This window comes from Callithrix jacchus, chromosome 2, assembly GCF_049354715.1.
Source record: "Callithrix jacchus isolate 240 chromosome 2, calJac240_pri, whole genome shotgun sequence".
Lineage (NCBI taxonomy): Eukaryota > Metazoa > Chordata > Mammalia > Primates > Cebidae > Callithrix > Callithrix jacchus.
The window spans coordinates 147,232,626-147,253,343 of record NC_133503.1 but is presented as its reverse complement, the minus strand read 5'-3'; the positions used below and the strand labels follow the sequence as shown (position 1 = coordinate 147,253,343).

The following is a 20,718-nucleotide window of genomic DNA, read 5'->3' as shown; positions in this document are numbered from 1 at the left end:
AGCAGTCCTCCTGTCTCAGCCTCCTGAGTAGCTGGGATTACAGGCATGAGCCACAGTGCATGGCCAATATAAAATACTTCCGAAATAAATTTGACGTGATTTCAAAATACCATGCTGGTTATGTAGGGTGGCAAATTCTCCCTTAATGTTTTCCTTCTTGGGCCTGTGCCATGTTTTATTTGGCTGACTCTTTTTTTTCTTTTTCAAGCTTAATCTTACGTTTAATTGAAGAACTAAGGAATAGTTACTATCACCATCTTTTTTTTTTTTTTTCATCGAGTCTGGCATGTTAATCTGGCATGTAGTGGAGGGTATTGAGAATTAGATAAAAGGTGTGGCTCTTATGACTAGTGATTGGGACTAGTTCTAATTTACACATATATATTACTTATATGTATATGTATAAGAAAAACATTCAATTTCTTTTTTGAGAGAGTGTCCTACTCTTGTCCCAGCTGGAGTGGTGTGGTATGATCATACATAGCTCACTGCAGCCTCAAACTCCTAGGTTCAAATGATCCTCCCACTTCAGCCTTGCAAGTAGCTGAGATTACAGGCATGTGCCACTATGTCCAGCTAATTTGTTAAGAAACATTTTGTAGAAACAGGGTTTCACTTGGTTACCTAGGTGGGTCCTCAACTCCTGACCTCAAGTGATCCTTTTGCCTCAGCCTCCCAAAGTGCTGGGATTACAGTTGTGATACACTATGCCCAGGGTGTACTTTATATTTTGATATCAAAAGGTTTAAACAGGGCCAGGCATAGTGGCTTATGCCTGTAACCCAATACTTTGGGAGGCTGAGGCATGAGGATCACTTGAGCCTAGGAATTTGAGACCATAGGTGGGGCAACATAGTGAGACCACATCTCTACAAAATAAAACTAAATTAATTAACCTGGTATAGTGGTGCACCATTGTAGTCCCAGCTACTTGGGAGGCTGAGGTGAGAGGATTGCTTGAGCCTAGGAGTTAAAGGCTGCAGTGAGCTGTGACCACACCTCTGTACTCTAGCCTGGGCAACTGAGTAAGACTTTATTTAAAAAAAAAAAAGAGTTTAAACAGAACTTAATTATACAAAAAAATGCTTATCTCTTTTATTAAATTACAATGCAGCTGTTAGTTACTGTATTAATAGACATTAGAGCATGGAAGATAATGCAGGTTTTGTTTCCTTGGATTCAAATCCTGTCTCTTCCTCTTATTAATTGTGTTCTTTACTCTTGAGCAAGTTACTTAACCTTTTTATGCCTCATTTAATTTTCTTATTGTAAAAGGAGATTAAGTAGTATCTACTTTTAGATTGTGATGATTAAATAAGTTCACATAGGTAAAGTGCTGAGAGTAATGCCTAGTGCACGGTAGCATTTAATAAATGTATTATTATTCTGTAAATATTTTATTTACCATTTACGTTATCATTATCTACTTAAATACTTGTATTCTGATAAACTGATCTATTGAACATAACTTTTGGGGAGAGAGATCCAAAATGGTCATCTAGCAGCAGCTCAGGGTTGCACCTCCCAGTGAAGGCGCAGGGACTGAGTGCATGCCAGACTTCCAGATGAATTTTTGTTGCTTATGGACCAGGAAATTCCCAGCGGAGGAGCCCCACAGGAACCACGGGTCACCAGCGTGACTCTTTTGGCCAGTGCGGCTGTTTTACCGGCGTCCCAGCAAGGCGGTTCTTGTATGCGGGACTAGGTGCCCTTTTAGTTGGTGTTTGGAGCTCCGAGAGGGTAGAGTCACCCATTCAGCTGATTGGGAAGGGGACTGAAGCTGGGAGCCAGACCGGGAGATTCCCAGACGGAGAAGCACCACTAATCTCAGTGACGCTGGTCGCTGCACAGGAAATTGCATAGATCCTGGTGCCTTTTTGGCGGGCAACTGGGGCACCTAGGAGAGAATTGACTGTTCAATTAGGAAAAGAAAAAAGGGGGCTCTGAGGTGGGGAGCCAGGTGATCGGGTTCAGCAGGTCCCACCCCCACAAAAAAAAGAGCAATTGGAAACGCTAACAGTTGAGAGTTTCATAGCAAGCATAGCTGAACCCGGGAAGGTCCAGTTCTGTGGGGGAGGGGCGTCTGCCAAAGGAAAACAAAGAAGCAGAAATAACATCACCACCAACAAACTGGACGTCCATTCAGAGACCCAATCTGAAAGTCAGCAATTAGAAAGAAAACAGGTGGATAAATCCACAAAGATGGGAGGAAGAAACCAGCACAAAAAGGCTGAAAACATCCAAAATCAGAATGTCTCTCCTCCTTCAGGGGATCATAGCTCCTCATCAGCAAGGGAACAAGGCCTAATGGAAAACGAGTATGATGAACTGTTAGAATCAGGGCTCGGAAAGTGGATAATAAGAAACTTCTGTGAGCTAAAAGAATATGTTCTAACCCAATGCAAAGAAACTAAGAACCTTGAAAAAAGGTTTGACAAAATTCTAACGAGAATAGACAATTTAGAGAGGAATATAAGTGAATTAACAGAGTTGAAAAACACAACACGAGAACTTCATGAAGTATGCACAAGTTTTAACAGTTGAATTGATCAAGCAGAAGAAAGGATATCAGAGGTTGAAGACCAAATCAATGAAATAAAACAAGAAGACAAGATTAGAGAAAAAAGGATAAAAAGGAATGAGCAAAGTCTCCAAGAAATATGGGACTATGTGAAAAGACCTAAACTACGTTTGATAGGTGTACCTGAATGTGACGAAGAGAATGAATCCAAGCTGGAAAAAACTTTTCAGGATATTATTCAGGAAAACTTTCCCAACCTAGCTAGGCAGGACAATATTCAACTCCAGATAATACAGAGAACACCACAAAGATATTCCTCAAGAAAAGCAACCCCAAGGCACATAATTGTCAGATTCACCAGGGTTGAAATGAAGAAGAAAATGCTAAGGGCAGCCAGAGAGAAAGGTCAGGTTACCCACAAAGGGAAGCCTATCAGACTCACAGCAGATCTCTCAGCAGAAACCCTTCAAGCCAGAAGAGAGTGGGAGCCAATACTCAACATCCTTAAAGAAAAGATCTTTCAACCCAGAATTTCATATCCAGCCAAACTGAGCTTCAAAAGTGAAGGAAAAATAAAATCTTTTGTGAACAAGCAAGTTCATTACCACCAGGCCTGCTTTACAAGAACTTCTGAAAGAAGCACTACACATAGAAAGGAACAACCAGCATTGGCCTTTCCAAAAATACACCAAAAAGTAAAGAGCATCAACATAATGAAAAATTTACATCAACTAATGGGCAAAACAGCCAGCTAGCATCAAATGGCAGTATTAAACCTACATATATTATTATTAATCTTAAATTTAAATCAGCTAAATCTCCCAATCAAAAGACACAGACAGGCAGATTGGATGGAAAGTCAAAACCCATTGGTATGCTACATCCAGACACATCTCACATGCAAGGATACACAGAGACTCAAAGGGATGGAGGAAGATTTATCAACCAAATGGAGAGCAAAAATAAATAAATAAATAAATAAATAAATAAAAGCAGGAGTTGCAATTCTCGCCTCTGATAAAATAGACTTTAAAGCAACAAAGATCAAAATAGGCAAAGAAGGACATTACATAATGGTAAAAGGATCAATGCAACAGGAAGAGCTAATGATCCTAAATATATACGCACCCAATACAGGAGCACTCAGATACATAAGACAAGTTCTTAATGACTTATAAAGAAACTCAGACTCCCACACAATAATAGTGGGAGACTTTAACATCACATTGTCAGTATTAGATCAATGAGACAGAAAATTAACAAGGGTATCCAGGACTTGAACTCAGACCTGGAACAAGTAAACTTAATACATTTATAGAACTCGCCACCCCAAATACACAAAACATACATTCTTATCAGTACCACATCACACCTACTCTAAATAGTGATTACATTATTGGAAGTAAATCACTCCTCAGTAATTGCATAGCATTTCATAGGTTTAAAAAAAAAAAAAAAAGAACATACTTTTTATTTGTATTACTTTGAGATGGAGTCTCTCTCTGTTACCCAGGCTAGAGTACAGTGGTACAGTCTCAGCTCACTGCAACCTTTGCCTCCCCGGTTCAAGCAATTCTCTTGTCTCAGCTTCTCAAGTAGCTGGGATTATATGCGCATACCACCAAACCCCGGCTAATTTTTGTATTTTTAGTAGAAGCAGCGTTTCAGTATGTTACTCAGGCTGGTCTCGAATGCCTAACCTGAGGTAATCCACCCGCCTTGGCCTCCCAAAGTATTGGGAATACCACCATGCCCGCACCCCCCGCCTTTTTTTATTTTTTGAGATAGGGAGAGGATCTCACTTGTCACCTGGGCTGGAGGACAGTGGGCCATCTTGGCTCACTGCAGCCTCACTTCCTGGGCTCATGGCATCCTGGCATCCTCCCACTAGTAGCTGGAACTACAGGTACACCCCACCACTCCTGGCTAATATTTTTTGTAATTTTTAATTTTTAAAAAATTTTTTGTATTTTTCGCCATGTTGCCCAGGCTAGTCTCCTAACCCCAAGTGATCGCCTGCCTCATCCTCCCAGTGTGCTGAGATTACAGGCATGAGTCATCGTGCCTAGTCTCAGCATGTCTTTTAAATGAGTTCAAGTGACTTCAGATAGTACCGACACAAAAAATTTCTCTATAAAGATACTCCTTTTAAACAATTTTAATATAATCTATGCATAGAAGTTAATGTTAACAGGTAGGTCTAAGGAGATGCAAAGAAAAGCTATAAAATCATTCAAAATGTCGTTTTGTTGTAAGCAAGATATTGATTTAAAGTAAAATAGTTTTTTGATCTTATTTGAAATTTGGATATAGCAACCTTTGAGTTTTTGTTTTATTTGTTGCAAAAAAAGACATAGTACAAAATGGATCTACAAATTATAGCCAAGGCTATAGATTTCATTTTTGGGTGGTTGAAATATTTGCTACAGTAAGACATTTTACTTTAGTTTAAAATATAACTAGGTGTTTTGTAGAATTCTTATTTCTTCTGCCACTAAATCCTTCTGTTTCTATTCTTTCACTTTCTTTTGGCTGACAAAATATTTTAATGATGTATGTGTTGGAAAAGTTTAGGATGTAGTATATTACATAGTAAGTACAATAAAATTTAGGATGATGTTTTTTCAATTCTGGATGTATATTTCAGTCTTTTATTTTCTGAAAAGACTTACTAAGAAAAATACAAATTCATTTTATGGTTTACTGAAGTTATAAGTAAAGTGTGCAAGTTTGTTGAAATAAAGCTTTTTTCCCACTTTTTAAAGATTATTTTCCTCTATTAGAGTGAATGTTTGCTTCTCTGCTATAATATTACTTTATGGGAAAATGTCAATTTCAGACACTTTATGATACAGCAGCTTGTTTTGTAACACTATTAATTGAGAGAATAATCACTAAAGTATTTTGACTAGAATGAAACAACAGTTGGATTTTACTCTTTGAAATATTGCACATATACTTGAGAATATGCTAAAGTAACTTAATAAGTAGTCGTTGTACCTGTTGTGAAGTATACACACAAGATGAGGGAGGGCCAAGGCCTATCCCTGACTGATTTAGTTTGTAAAAATACAGTGAACCACTTTTAGATTCAGGCAGTTCATTATTTAATTTAGACAGAGATAGGAAGCTAGCTAAAGGTGCCAGCTTCCTGTGGGCCTTGACTCATACACCAGAAGGAATGACACAGAAACAATAGGAGATGGATGACTCCAGTGTGTTTTGTGGGATGCCTAATTGCTGAGAAGTCAATTCAAGACAGTATAGCTCAGTAGTTTTATATTCTGCAGTCTGTTTTAAGGGGAGAAGGACAGAAAGCCTTATACCTCTTCAGAACCTGAGAGGTGATGAGAAACTGTCTCCTAACAGCCTAATAGAGGAGATAAGGAGGCAAGTAGGAGATGGTCTTGTAAGTTTCTTACAAGCCTTCTGTCTTCTTGTGTTCTGGGAGGATCACAGGATGTTTTGCCAAGACAGAGGTTAACTGAGGTTCAGGCCTTTGCTAAGCTTGTGTGTTCTATATGGATACATGCGAAGTTGTCCTGGGGGTTATGATGAAGCTGTTTTAATGGGACAGGCCACTAAACATACTGAATTAAACTAACAGAAATGGAATTGATTTTTACATAAAAACATTATTTTAACAGGATTGCATCTTGCATCTTTGGTTTCTGATGCCTCCTTTATAAATAGCAATTAATTAGTCAACATGATATGCTTGTATCTTGAGTTTAAAAAAAAAGTATTCCAAAGTATGCTAATGATAATTAGTCATATATACTTTTATCTAATTTTAATTTAAAGTAAATTGTCATGTAGACTCAGCTGGATTGCTCTGAGACCTCCTGGAAAAAATTGAAGATATCATTGGAAGATGCTCTGCCTCAAACTGGGCGGCAGAAGCTAACTACTTTCTAATGTGAGGGTCAGATTTTTAAATACCAGTACACTTTAGTAAAGCAACTGAGAAACCATGTGGTTTGTATGTTCCTGGCTTTAAATGCGCAAAAGACATATGGGAAGAACTGGCTGAACTCAGAAGCTTGTCTTCTTTGTTTATCGATTTATCTGACATACTCAGTGACAGTCCATAAATCATTGTTTTAAACTGAGTTTGCAACCTATTAGTGGGGATAAAAATAATAAAAATAGAATATATAAGGCTACAATGCAGGCATTTGATGATGAGGTGTTAATATTGTTTTAAGAGAGTAGCATTTTAGGGGTGTGTCTGTGTGTGTTTAACAGCCAGTGTAAGCTGTATGTGTTACTGTGCATTGTGGCTAAAAAGGCATGAAACAAGCCAAGTGCAGTGGTTCATGCCTGTAATCTCATTACTTTGGGAGGCCGAGGCAGGTGGATCATAAGGTCAGGAGATCGAGACCGTTCTGGCCAATATGGTGAAACCCTGTCTCTACTAAAAATACAAAAATTAGCTGGGTATGGTGGCAGGCACCTGTAGTTCCAGCTACTCGAGAGGCTGAGGCAGGAGAATCACAAACCATGGAGGCAGAGGTTACAGTGAGCTGAGATAGTGCCATTGTACTCCAGCCTGGTAACAGAGCGGGATGCTGTCAAAAAAGAAAAAAAGAAAAAAAAAAAGAAACATTGCCACAAATCAAATATTCCTTGACTATTTCAGATCTCTCAGAAAATGTGTGCTTAATTGTAAAACTAAAATATATTACTTCATAGTTCTAATTTATTAATGAAATCTATAATACAGTATGAATAAATTTGTTGCTTTTTTTTGCAGTTAGCTTCTGGAATTTATAATTTTGCCTGCTCTCTGTGGAATCACCATACAGACACATTCCTGCAACAAGTTTCTTCTGGCAATGAAGCTGCAATTCTAAGTTCACTAGAACGAACTCTGCTATCATTGAAAGGTACTATTAAGCTTGATATGCTCATTTTTGAAATGAGATACCTCAGAACAGTCACCAAATAGTTCTTTTAGATGGGTTTTCTGTTCCCAATTTCACTGGGAAAATAAGGGGTTAATTTTTCCCTGAAAGATAAGGGTTTATTTGTAGTTTTGTGATAGTAGCTCTTCCTCTACCCCTTCTAATTTATGAAAGCACATATAGTAAGTTGAAGTGGATAGTTATATGTTATATTCACATTACTGTGGCCTCATGGCTCTGAATGTATTTTTTTCAAATGCTTCTAGTTTTTGTTTCTACTTTATTTTTCTCATTCTGAACCCTACACTTATCATTGTCATGCTAACTTTCCTAAAATTTTTTCTCCAGGCTGGAATGAACACTGTCTTTCACCTCTCCTTTCCCTGGAAAGGCAAGGGTCCATCTTTCATATTAGTACCTCAGGCTCACTTGGATTTCAGAAAGCGCTTGATGGGGTGCCATCTTAGCCTGTGTCTTGGTATATGTTGCTTGTAGGCATTCCCTTAGCATAAATCTTCATCACACTTTCTTTGGGCTGTTTATCTTGACATGTATCTCCAGGTTCCTTTCCTTCTAAAACATACCTGTTTGTCTTATTCTCTTACTCTTCTAGTCCCTCTTCTTTCTGTTCTTGTTGGTAAGGCTCTTTTAGTTTTTTTTTTTCTGACAGGGTCCAGGTTGAAAGTGCAGTGGCATAATGATAGCTGACTGCAGGCTTGAACTCCTGGGCTCAAGTGATCCTCCCACTGTAGCTTCCTGAGTAACTGAGACTACAGGTACATGCCACTTCACTGCACTGATTTTTACATTTTTCTGATCTTGAACTCCTAGCCTCAAGCGATCCTCCTGCCTTGCCTTCCCAAAGTGGTGGGATTACAGGAATGAGCACTGTCCCTGGCCTAGGTTGTTTTTCTTTGTTTGATTCCAGGTACCATCAGTTTCTCTCTTACTCTAACTCACCTTGCATTCTTTTTAGTTTTACTTATAGCCCTTTTATTATAGTCAGTCTGGTACCTTGGAATTTCATCATACGGTCTTGGCATTTCATTATTGCATCACTTACTTTAACCAGACAATGATGCATAAATCCCAAGCTGTCAGCACATTATGTGAAACTGTGAAGAAATGTGTGAATGATTTTAAAGGACCGTTGATAAATAGAATCCATTGTAGAGGTGTAGCAGGAGAAGCCGCAGGAACAGCCGCAGGAACACCAAATGGAGAAGGAAGAAGTTTATTTTGCTGGGAGCCTGAGTGATAATTTGTCCAAAGCTCAATTCATCTAACAAAGGAAGGTTCAGCCTTTATATTGGCTTATACTTTAGATATTACATGTGGAAGAATCTTAGGTTTATAGCTTTAGAAATAACATATGAAAAGGATCTTGGTTTACAGCTTCAGGAATCACATATGAAAGGGTTCTGGTTTACAGTTTTAGGACTCACATGTGAAAAGGTTTCTGGTTTGATCTTGTTTTAAGTAAAAATAGTGCCTTCTGGAGGGTCCCCAAGACCAAGCCTGCCACCTACAGGAAGGTGAAACAGGAGGCACCAGTCGGTCAGTCTTTTCTTCTATTGAAATGCAGTGTGATAGTCAAAGGGGAAGTTGATCTGAGATTCCTGAGTTTCCCTCTTCAGAGGTAGTTCTAAAAGTGAGTGGAGATGTTTTTGTCAACATCCTAGAGGAAGAAATTACAGGCCTTGGAGAGAAATGTTTATGTAGAATTAGAGAGACTGATGTAAGGCTGTGTATAGAAAGCTGTGTGTATAGTAGTATATTTAATGATTAGGAAATTTTCAAGATTTCTTTTGATTATAAAGTTTTTTTACCTTTTTGATTTCAAAGCCTAACTCCTGTCAGACAAAAGATCTAGCTTAAATGTCTTAGATTCACATTAACTTATTATAGGCATTCTGCGCTGGAAAATTTTGTTCTCTAACTACACATTTCTATCCTGAAATGAAGAAATACTTCAGACTAGAATTTTTTCTCCCTTGTAATCGCTATCTGAATTTACACTTAGTTGTATTTAGTATCTTTTAGACATGGATGCATTCGTTATTTCATTTGACAAATCTATAGGTGCTTGGTATTAGGGAGACAGAGTTAATGATCACACACATATATTTAAAGTGACATCTCTGACAGAGGCCTTATGATATTAGGATAACTGATAATGTGATCAGAAAAAAATTCCCTGAGAAAGTGGTCTTTGAGCTGTAATCTTAAAGGGTAAATGGAAGTTAACTAAGTGATGAAGGGAGAAGGAAAGGATCCTCTCAGGTTGGCTCAAGGTCTTGTGGTAGGAAAGAATATCCAGGATAAGGATTCAATTTGAACTCTGTTTTCTCCTTATGTAAACGAGGAAAAGTTACTGCATCATTATAATGCAGTGACTTCTGAGTTGCATATAATTGATGGTTTCAAACTGAAGGTCTTGTAAACAGCTACATTCTAAACCTAATTTTAAAACATTGCTTTACACTTACAAACTGGGGGTCTAGTAGACAGCTACATTCTAAACCTAAATTTAATCCATTGCCTTTCAACCTCATAAACACTATTTAAAGTATAATTCTTTAGTACTATAGATAGCAATGCTTATATAATGAACTTTTTTTTTTTTTGAGACGGAGTTTCGCTCTTGTTGCCCAGGCTGGAGTGCAATGGTGCGATCTTGGCTCACCGCAACCTCCGCCTCCTGGGTTCAGGCAATTCTCCTGCCTCAGCCTCCTGAGTAGCTGGGATTACAGGCACACGCCACCATGCCCAGCTAATTTTTTGTGTTTTTAGTAGAGACGGGGTTTCACCATGTTGACCAGGACGGTCTCAGCCTCCCAAAGTGCTGGGATTACAGGCTTGAGCCACTGCACCCGGCCTTAATGAACTTTTAATTTTGCCTCTTACGCTGTCATCATCCTTATTGTTGCTAAATAATTGCTATATTTTACATATACTATGGAATCCAGTAATAACCTGTGAGGTAGGATTTGTTAACTACATTTTATAGATGAGGAAACTGAGATGTAGAAGTGTTGCCCAAAGTAATAATATAGCTGTAGACAATGGAGCAAGGATTTGAATCTAGCTCTGCTTTCAAATCTGTCGTCCTGCTTATCTCTCTGTCTATACTAGTTTGTCAGTGTTACTCACAGTTGAGCAGTGTAGTTTATTCCAAATTTGGAAATAAAGTTTAATTTTTATATTCTTTTTAGGAGATAACTGTACTTTCATTAATATAGCCTAAAACTGAATGAATTTTTTTGTTACTGTTGAGTCATAGCTTAAAGTTCTTGAAATAAAGATAACTTTCTCAATTTCAGTTATTGCAGGTAAGAAGTACTAACAATTATATAAATTACACCAAATTTTGGAATCCAGTTTTAGAAACATGAGAGTAGTTACAATAAGTCAGAAGAACACTGCTTTTATGAGTCAGAAGAACTAGGCTTTAGTTCCATCTTTCCCACAAATTTCCCAACCAAATGACCAGGAGTTAACTTTCTAACCCAGATTAACCTCCTAGCTTGATTAGGTTTTGTGATTCCAAATCTTTATTGTGATTGTGATTTTAGTTGGATGAAATAAGATCCAAGTAAAGTTTGCTTTTGCTTTTCAGTGCTGCGTAAGTTAACTGTTAATGGATTTGTGGAACCTCATAAAAATATGGAGGTGATGGTAAGTGATCCAAGTAATTAACTGTGCCTTTGGGAAGGGTATTTTCCTGAATGTTTAAAAGAGTGCTCTTTTTATTTGGCATTCAATTAGAAGAACTTTTATTTTATTTATTTATTTTTTGAGACGGAGTTTCGCTCTTGTTACCCAGGCTGGAGTGCAATGGCGCGATCTCGGCTCACCGCAACCTCTGCCTCCTGGGTTCAGGCAATTCTCCTGCCTCAGCCTCCTGAGTAGCTGGGATTACAGGCACACGCCACCATGCCCAGCTAATTTTTTGTGTTTTTAGTAGAGACGGGGTTTCACCATGTTGACCAGGATGGTCTTGATCTCTTGACCTCGTGATCTACCCGCCTCGGCCTCCCAAAGTGCTGGGATTACAGGCTTGAGCCACCGCTCCCGGCCTAGAAGAATTTTTATTAAGTGACCATCTAGTTTTTTACCATTCTGACTTTTAGACTTCTGGTTTGTTTTCACTACATCAAAGTGGCTGTTGTATGAAGGAGAGGAAGTAGGCTCAGGATATTTCTCAAGATGCCATGGTGCATTGAGAGTTAATTTGGATTTAAAATAAACTCCTGTGAATTTGAATGCTATTATAACATTACCAGGTACATTGTAGATATTATTTATATAGTTAATATTTTTCTTTGTTTTTATGTATTTAAAATAAATTTGGTTTTTTTTTTGGTCTAATCATAACATTCATAGATGCTCTTTGCAATCAATTAAAAAAATAAATATATGAGAGAAAAACCTTGTCAATAAATTGATCATAGGTCATGATATATATTCATTGTAGATAGCCATCTGCTTTTTTCTATGCAAACATGTAGTTACTTTTTTTTTTCTGAGACAGAGTTTTGCTCTGTCACCCAGGCTGGCGCGATCTTGGCTTACTGTACCTCTGCCTTCTGGGTTCATGCAGTTCTCCTGCCTCAGGCTCCCAAGTACCTGGGATTACAGGCACGTGCCACCATGCCCAGCTAATTTTTGTATTTTTAGTTACACCATTTTAGCCAGCTGGTCTCGAACTCCTGGCCTCAAGTGATCTGCCTCTTTGGCCTCCAGAAGTGCTGGGATTTCAGGTGTGACTGTGGTCAGCCTCGTTGCATTTGGTTTCTATAACTGAAATGGCATTTTAGTATACTTAAATCTGTTGGTTTTCACATTAAATTTAGCTTAGGTAAAACATTGCTTTTTTGTAAGTTGCTTTGGGGGTTGCTCAGGAGTTGAGGAATAAACAAATCTAATTGGGTCTTTAGGTCTCTCCTACTAGATCTTACCAGAACCATTAAAAAAACAGTATTTTTTGTGTATTGATGAGATTTGGTTGAAATAATTGTTCTATTGTTAGAAGAGTTTAAAACCCATTAATATACATCATAATGTGATGATTATTTCATCTTTTGAAAATTTACAAGCTTTTTTTAAGAATTTCAGAAAAAGAAACTAAAAAATCATTTATAATCTTAGCCTTCAGAGATAATGCTAAAGTTTGTAAATATTCTTGAAGACATTTTATTCATATTCTTTTGGATAGACCTTCTCACTCAATATGATATTAATGGGATCATATTTACATCTTATTCCCTTACCAGCATTTTAATTTGTTTTTTTTTATTTGTCCTTAACATTTTAAAAAACAAACTCAGCATATTATAGATATTTTCCCTTGTCAGTTATATTGTTACATGTCACTTTAAAGTGATTGTATAGCATATTCATATGATTAATGTCAGTAGACTAATTTTTTTAAAAAAGAGATATTAATATAGGATTCTTATACTTACCTCATCATCTGTTGATGGGCATATAGGTTCTCAGTTTTTCATTTTTGATAAAAGATATGAAGTGAACATTTGGGTCACTTAATGTGGTTTTCTAATCTCTTTAGGATAAATTCCTAGAATTGAAAATATTAGGTTAAGCTTATGCACGTTCACAGTATTGATACATATTACCAAATTACTGAAAGGTATATCAAACATCAATTTAAATCTGGATACATTTTAATTGCCATACTGTCAGAAAAGCTTTTTGAGAAACCAACTTGACAACTCTCTTTCAATTCTCTAACTAGAATGTGTAAATTCCATGAAGAAGGGACTTTGTTTTATTTACTGTGTGACTCGGAGCTTGGAATAGTCACCGTAAATAAATAGTAAATTCTCAATAGTTATTTGTTTAATGAATACATCTTTTATTTTAGAGGCAATATATCAAAACCCTCAGGAATTATGTGCAAAATTACCCTTATTATATTAACTAGAATATTATCTTTATCTTTTTTTTTTCTTTTGAAATGCAGTTTCACTCTTCTTGCCCACGCTGGAGTGCAGTGGCATGATCTCAGCTCACCCCAACCTCCGTCTCCTAGTTTCAAGTGATTCTCCTGCCTTAGCCTCCTGAGTAGCTATGATTGTAGGCGCACTCTACCACACCTGGCTAATTTTGTATTTTTAGTAGAGATGGGGTTTCTCCATGTTGATCAGGCTGGTCTCAAACTCCCACCTTCCAGTGATCTGCCTGTCTTGGCCTCCCATAGTGCTGGGATTACAGGTGTGAGCCACCTCACCCATCTCCTTTTAAGTGAAAACGAATTGATTTGAATTATATCTCTGTAAGGTGAAATAATAGTTTACACTGGATATCACTGATACTTTGTGAGCTTGGTTTCCCTTGAGAATCTTCGGTCTGCATAAATCTTATGTCAACCTTTACTCAATTATAAATGCCGTATTTTAGTAATTAAGGTCATCAATTAATTGGAGAATAAAATTTTAACAAATTAAGGACAATGTTTCAAATAATATAATTTTTTTTTTTTTTTTTTTTTTTTGAGACAGTCTCACTCCGTTGCCCGAGCTGGAGTGCAATGGCGTGATCTCGGCTAATGGCAACCTCTGCCTCCCAAAGTGAAGCAATTCTCCGGCCTCAGCCTCCTGAGTAGCTGGGATTACAGGCACCTGCCATCACGCTCAGCAAATTTCTTGTATTTTTAGTAGAGATGGTGTTTCACCATGTTGGTCAGGCTGGTCTTGAACTCCTGACCTCAGGTGATCCACCTGCCTTGGCCTCCCAAAGTGCTGGGATTACAGGCATGAGCCACTGTACCTCATCTAAAAATATTAAAAATAACCTAAAGCTTAAAAGATGCTAAAGAAGCAATATATGACAGTGGTGAGATTTTGGGCTCTGGAAGCAGGCACATTGATTTGATGGCCTTTAAAATTAATGGCCTTTGTAATTTTCTACTTTCTTTGGAGAATAGGACTATTGGACCCTTTTATAAATTTAAGATACATCGGGGATCTTAGTGATCTTATTCTTTTCTATTGAAACCTTTTGCTGTTTCATTGTTCTGTTGTTACTTTTCATTATCAATTATTGTCAACTATGCGTTAAAAAGACAGAAATAGTATGAAAATGGAAGATGATGCAGTAGTGAAGTTATCATCCTGAAGTTTTCTTCTCTTTTTAAATTGTATTGCCTATTTTATTGCATCAAGTTTCCAGAAGGCATAAAGGAAGACTGGAAACATTCATTTTACTCTGCTTTTAGCTTTTATTTAATACAGTTGAGAATTCAGAATTTTACGTTTTCTGCCTGAAATGACAGAGAGAAGGAAGAAAATTGACAGAGGAAGAGGTTTACTAATTTTTTGATAAGTCAGTGGATGGATATTCAGAATCTGAGAGCAGTACTCTTGACTCAAATGTTAACACTGAAATTGATTGTCTAAGTAAAGACACTAAGTCTTAATGGTATCCTAGTTGAATTTTCTCAAACTAAAGCATTGATGAATGAATAATGTACTTCTGAGTACAGAGAGGAAATGTGCATTCTAGAGTTATTTTCCAGGAAAGCCACTGTTATCCAGTATTTCATGACTACCTCATTTGCTAATAGAGTATGTGACATCTTTTATGATATTTATATACCAACATTTATTGATACAAAGATATCCTTCTATGTTTAAATTCTTATTAAAATTTTAAGTTTTTTTTTTTTTTTTACTATTTCTTTATATTTACTCCTATTAATTACTCAAAACGTATTTTAGAATATGTTTTCAAAAATAAGGATCCTTAGACCTAGCTGGTGTATGTTGATGCCTAATACTAGTATCTGAGGATGAATGTGTCATATACTTAAAGTTAAGAACTGTGGTTATTGCCGAACACAATTCCAGGATTCTGGGATAAAGCAGTAAATAGTGCAAAGTTCTGGCTCTCAAGGAGCTTACATTCTAAAGGGAAGAGTCATATAATAAATGGACAAATGCAATATGTCAATGGATTTAAGGCCTATGAAGAAAAATTAAAGCAGAGTAAGGAGGATAAGAGAGTGTTTAGTGAAACAGGATTCTTAAAAGGTAAGTTTTTATTTATTGCAAAATGATTCATGTAACTAAATGAGATACTGAAGATATGAAACACTATAGTTATTTTCTTTTGGGAGACTTGTTTATAATAGTGAATTTTTTTTTTCCTAATTTTAACTTACTTTTCTTCAGCTGATTTTTTAAAAATGATGTGATAGATTTGTTTTGGTATCCGTGAGAAAGGTACAAGGTAAATGTTTGTAACAATGGATTGAGACACTTAAAAATAATATTCTTTTCTAGGGTTTTTTACATGGAATATTTGTACGTCTAAAACAGTTTCTGGAATGCAGTAAGTACTTTCATTACAGTCCTTTTTACTGTAGAAGTTTTATTCATTAATAGATTATTCATTAGTAACTAGGATTAATGAAGGATTAATAGATGCTTATTCATTATTAGCTTCTGTTGCACACTTGTAAATCTGGAGAAAATGTCTTGTCCAGTTGCCCCGAGTGAGCATTTGATAGCTGCAGAGATCCTATATATAGCTAAAATAAGTATTTTCTGTCAACTTTCTGAAATTAGAAGCTTAGCCTTTGTCTCATATACAGGAGTCCCTCCTTGGACTATGATTCAAGACCTACAGTTGATGCCTGAAACCACAGATAATACTAGACCCTATGTGTACTATACTTTTTCGAGCTAATATCCAAAATGGCCACTAAGTGATCAACAGGCGGGTACTGTATATAGCCTGGATATACTGGACAAAGGGAGGATTCTCGTCTGGGTCAGAACAGAGTGGACCAGCTTGAGATTTATCACCATACTTAGAATGGTGCACAATTTAAAGCTTAATAATTGTTTATTTCTGGAATTTTCTATTTAATATTTTTGGATTGCAATTGACTACAGGCACCTGAAACTAGTTATTTTCCTGTGGAAAGCAAAAGTAAGAGCGGACTACTGTATTGGTACTGAGTGGAGGGGAGTTCGCCATGTTGCCAGGCTGGTCTCAAACTCCTGGGCTAAAGTGATCTGCCCACCTTCATCTCCCAAAGTGTTGGAATTACAGGTGTGAGCCACGTTGCCTGGCCAAAACAGATTTTTAAAAAAAGATTTCCCTGAGGCCAGGCGTGGTGACTCATGCCTGTAATCCCAGCACTTTGCGAGGCTGAGGTGAGTGGATTGCTTGAGCCCAGGAACTGGAGATCAGCCTGGGCTACATGATGAAACACTCTCAATACAAAAAATATTAAAAAGTTAGCCAGGCGTGGTGGTGTGTGCTTGTAGTCCCAGCTACTTGGGAAGGATTGATTGAGACTGGGAGGTCGAGGCTACAGTGAGCAGTGATCTCACCACTGCACTTCAGTCTGGATGACAACAAACCCTATCTCAACAACAACAAAAAATATTTTGTGTTCATTCCTCTTTCCATGTTTTACTGCGACTACCCCTTTCCAGCCAGACATTCATAACAGATGTTTAACAAATATTATCTATAGACTGTATGCCAGATCCTGTTTAGACTTCTTGTAGCCTCTTGCTTTTAGTGTTTGTTGCATATCACTGTGATATAAATTTCCTTAAATGACAGTTTCATTTTGTAAATCCCTTGTTCATTAACCTCTACTGACTTATCTTTAGCATCCTTTGTAATCCACTACCCCACATGAGAGACTGCAGCATTTATATTTGTGTTGTGTTTTACTGGTGGTCTGTTTGTTATCATCTTCTTCCATGTGATTGTAAGCACCTTTATTTGGACACACATACAAGTGTGTGTGTGTGTGTGTGTGTGTGTGTGTGTGTGTGTGTGTTTGGGGACTTGCTATCCTGAGAAGACCTCTTAGTCTACTCACTTTTAAGGAGCTGTTGATTGTTTTATGTTAGTCAGTTTCAATTTAGTAAAACATTGTTGATCCCGTTGCCAGAACTGTTCTGGGTCCTGTGAAAGCAAAGATGAATAAGAATGTTCATACTATGTAGTTAAGTTTTCTGAAAATAGTCATTTTTCTTTGGCCACCCTGTGGGTGTAGCAGAAGGAAGAATATAAGCCCTTCCAGGAGAGAATAAGATAAATGAATAAACAGAATATGAATAATATTATTAGAGAGCAGAGTAGCTGATGAGCTGGTGGACATTGTTCTGAATGTACAAAAAAAAATCACTACAGGGAAATTATCAGAATAAATTTGTCAGAAGATACAGGAAAAATGATAATGAGTATGTTACTCTTTGAGCACTTTATTTTACACATGTATGTTTCTTGAAAAATACTTCAACTATAACATTTAGTTTTTAAATGTTATACATGTTTCATTGCTAAAACAACTATCCTTTTATTGTAAAAGTGAGTTCAGTTCATATACTAGGGTTAATTTTGTATAATATGGCACGGAGGGCTACTGTGTCTGTTATTCAGTGTAAATCTTGGTATTGCTTTTTAAATAATGAATTCATAATGCAAAGTAACCAAAAATAAAACCAGCAATATTATTTTTATAAAAGTTTTGGTGTTGTCTTGGTTGTAAACTTATAGAATATTATTAACTTCTACTAAAATTTTATAATGTATTTTAACAGGTAGAAATATAGGTACAGATAATGTGTGTAGAGATAGACTGGAAAAGACCATCATTCTTTTTACTAAAGTGGTAAGTTTTTTAAAAACTTGTTTTCTCAAATATAATACACATATTCAAATAGAGAAAGGAAAATGGTATTTTTATAACCATACATTTTCACTTTAGTTTAAGGAAACCTGTGTTCTGACTCCTAATAGGAAAGCCGAAAAACTGCTTTTGTATGTACTTTAGGATGCATATAATTAAATGTATATACCATGTGTCATAATATATAAGTCCATGATATATTAAAAATCAATTCTAATAGATATTAAAGTATTTGATTCCTCTAAAGCTTATTATTCCTTGACCCACTGGAGAAAGTGGAGATTAAGAAGATAGCAGTGCAGTTCAGCTAGAAGTAGAACAAATGTAGCAGACAGTATAATATCAGGAAGTTAGTATATTCAGAATGACCATCACACTATCTTCATATAAACATCTGTTGAGTGGAATTATAGGGGATGTTCTGTGGTAGGCAGTGTGTAGAATTACATTTTATAAAACATTAATTTTTATGAAATTTGGGGGTTGAAGGATTGGGAGAAATGCAAAGAATTGGGTTACAGCAGTTAGAAAGACCTAGCTGGGGACTGCTTGCACTAAAATAGGTACTTGCAGACAGGTGGGGATATCTAAATTTGTAATCTGTTTTCCCTTTTTACTTAAAGGTTCCATAATAGGGTAGGGGTTGTTTATTCCCTGGGAGGGGAGAAAAGGAGCAGAAATGAGCTGTTTTATGTCTTTGTGTTTTAGGTAGTAATTGCCTTTACTTTCTGTTGTCTTCATTTCTTTTGTTTCATGTAACCTCAACAAAAGCCCACCTAATCTTCCAAGATACAGTATAAAATTGACTCAGATTTGCTGTTAAAAAAACACAAAGCAAACGGGATGATGTGCTTAGTCAAAGGGGACTATACAGTATATATCACTGACACTACTGACACTTGCCTGCAACTCTGCTCCCTCACAGCCCCTACTCAGTATATCAATTGCATAAGTAAAATTTAGAAAGTATTTAGATGATCTGTTTTAGAAAACACATTTATTTAGCTGTGAGATTTTTCAGTTCTTTCTGTTGTTTCTTAATGACATGGATAGTTGGTATCTGTAATTATTCTACTTTACATAAGTTGGAAGCAATTTCATTTATGAAATTTATATTTATGATCTCAATGATTTTATTAAAGCTTTTAAATTGGAACATTTCAAAATAGAATAAAGTTACTCTAAGTAGAATTGAGTAACTTTGAGTCTTCATGAGATCATCACTCAGCAGCAGTTATCAACCTGTGGCCATGGTCAGTGTTACTTTGTCTGTGTGCTTCTTTCCCCTCCCATCCTTGCTGGTTATTTTAAAGCAAATCTCAGATGTTATCTAGCATTATTTGTAAATATTTGAGTTTCTTTAAGCGGTAGGGTTATTTTTGTGTGTATGTTTGTTTTCTGAGATGGGGTCTCGCTGTGTCACTCAGGCTGGAGTACAGTAGTGTGATCTTGACTCACTGTAACCTCTGTCTTGCAGATTCAGGCAATCCTTCCACCTCAGCCTCCTGAGTAGCTGGGACTAGAGGCTCATGTCACCATGCCCAGCTAACTTTTTGTATTTTTGGTAGAGACAGGGTTTTGCCTTGTTGCCCAGGCTGGTCTTGAACTTCTGGGCACCAGTGATCCGCCCACCCTCACTTCCCAAAGTGCTGAGATTACAGTCATGTGTCACCACGCTTGGCCTGTTTTTTTTAAAAAATAGAATCTTAACACAATTATTGTATTTTAAAAAATAGTAATAACTTCTTAACATCATTTAAATATCTAGTCAGATTTTAGGTTTCTCTGATTGTCTCATGCATTTTTTATAGTTTGTTTGAATCAGGATTCAAGTCCTGTCAGCTCCCTTTCTATCTGTTTGATTTCCTTGCTATAATTTTCTGAGGTAACAGGTAATGTTCTGTACTTTTTCATGTTTTGAATTTGATTGCTTATATCTCCACATGCTTTTTTTTTACATGTTTTTTAGTCTCCACACTTCTCCTACTCTTCCCCCCATATTTCTTATAATTTGGTAGTTAGATGTAGAGGCTTAGTCACTTTCAGGCTTTTTTGTAGGGATAGGGCAGGGATGGCAAGAATACATTATAAGTGTTACTCTGTATTGCATGTCATGCCCACATGCAATGTAGCACACAGTGTCTAATTGTCTTTTCTGTGGCTAAGTTTAATTAGTGATCCATCAAGTTTCCTTAGCGTCTTTTCTCTTAACAGCTGTTGATCATCATTTGCTTGCATCCATTATTTGATTAGGAGTTACGAAATGATGGCATTCTAATTCTGTTATTCCTTTTGCAGTTATTAGCTGAAATTCTTCTATAAAGAAGACATCTCCCTCATCAGCTATTTGATACATTAAAATACAATTAAAATGGGAAAGACAGGATAATATTTAAATTATTTCCATTAGTCTGTTATGTTTTAAGGTCTGTCTATTTTACATTTTAAGAATTTTGTATCATATTTACCCATTGTTATAAAATTGTGTATGATTGGGTTTGTTTTGGTTTCTGTACTGAAAATGATAGAAAGTTCTTATTAAGAGTAATCTAATATAATCCACATTATGTGATGTATCCCAAGAAGGGTTATGATACATGTAAAACTGA

The 20,718-nt window shown here is 36.6% G+C and overlaps 1 protein-coding gene across 9 annotated transcripts in view; it reads left to right on the top strand.

Annotated features, from left to right (window-relative positions):
- IPO11 (importin 11) overlaps nt 1-20,718 on the top strand; it is a 221,033-nt gene that overhangs the window by 51,542 nt on the left and 148,773 nt on the right. For all 9 annotated transcript variants that reach the window (XR_013532297.1, XM_078365462.1, XM_002744924.5 and 6 more), the window contains 4 exons: nt 7,278-7,410; nt 11,048-11,106; nt 15,735-15,783; nt 18,021-18,091. Coding sequence is in view for 8 of the 9 variants with exons in the window: in XM_078365462.1 (XP_078221588.1) it covers nt 7,278-7,410; nt 11,048-11,106; nt 15,735-15,783; nt 18,021-18,091 (312 nt within the window). In the remaining variant the exon portion in view is untranslated. The remainder of the gene's footprint in view (nt 1-7,277; nt 7,411-11,047; nt 11,107-15,734; nt 15,784-18,020; nt 18,092-20,718) is intronic.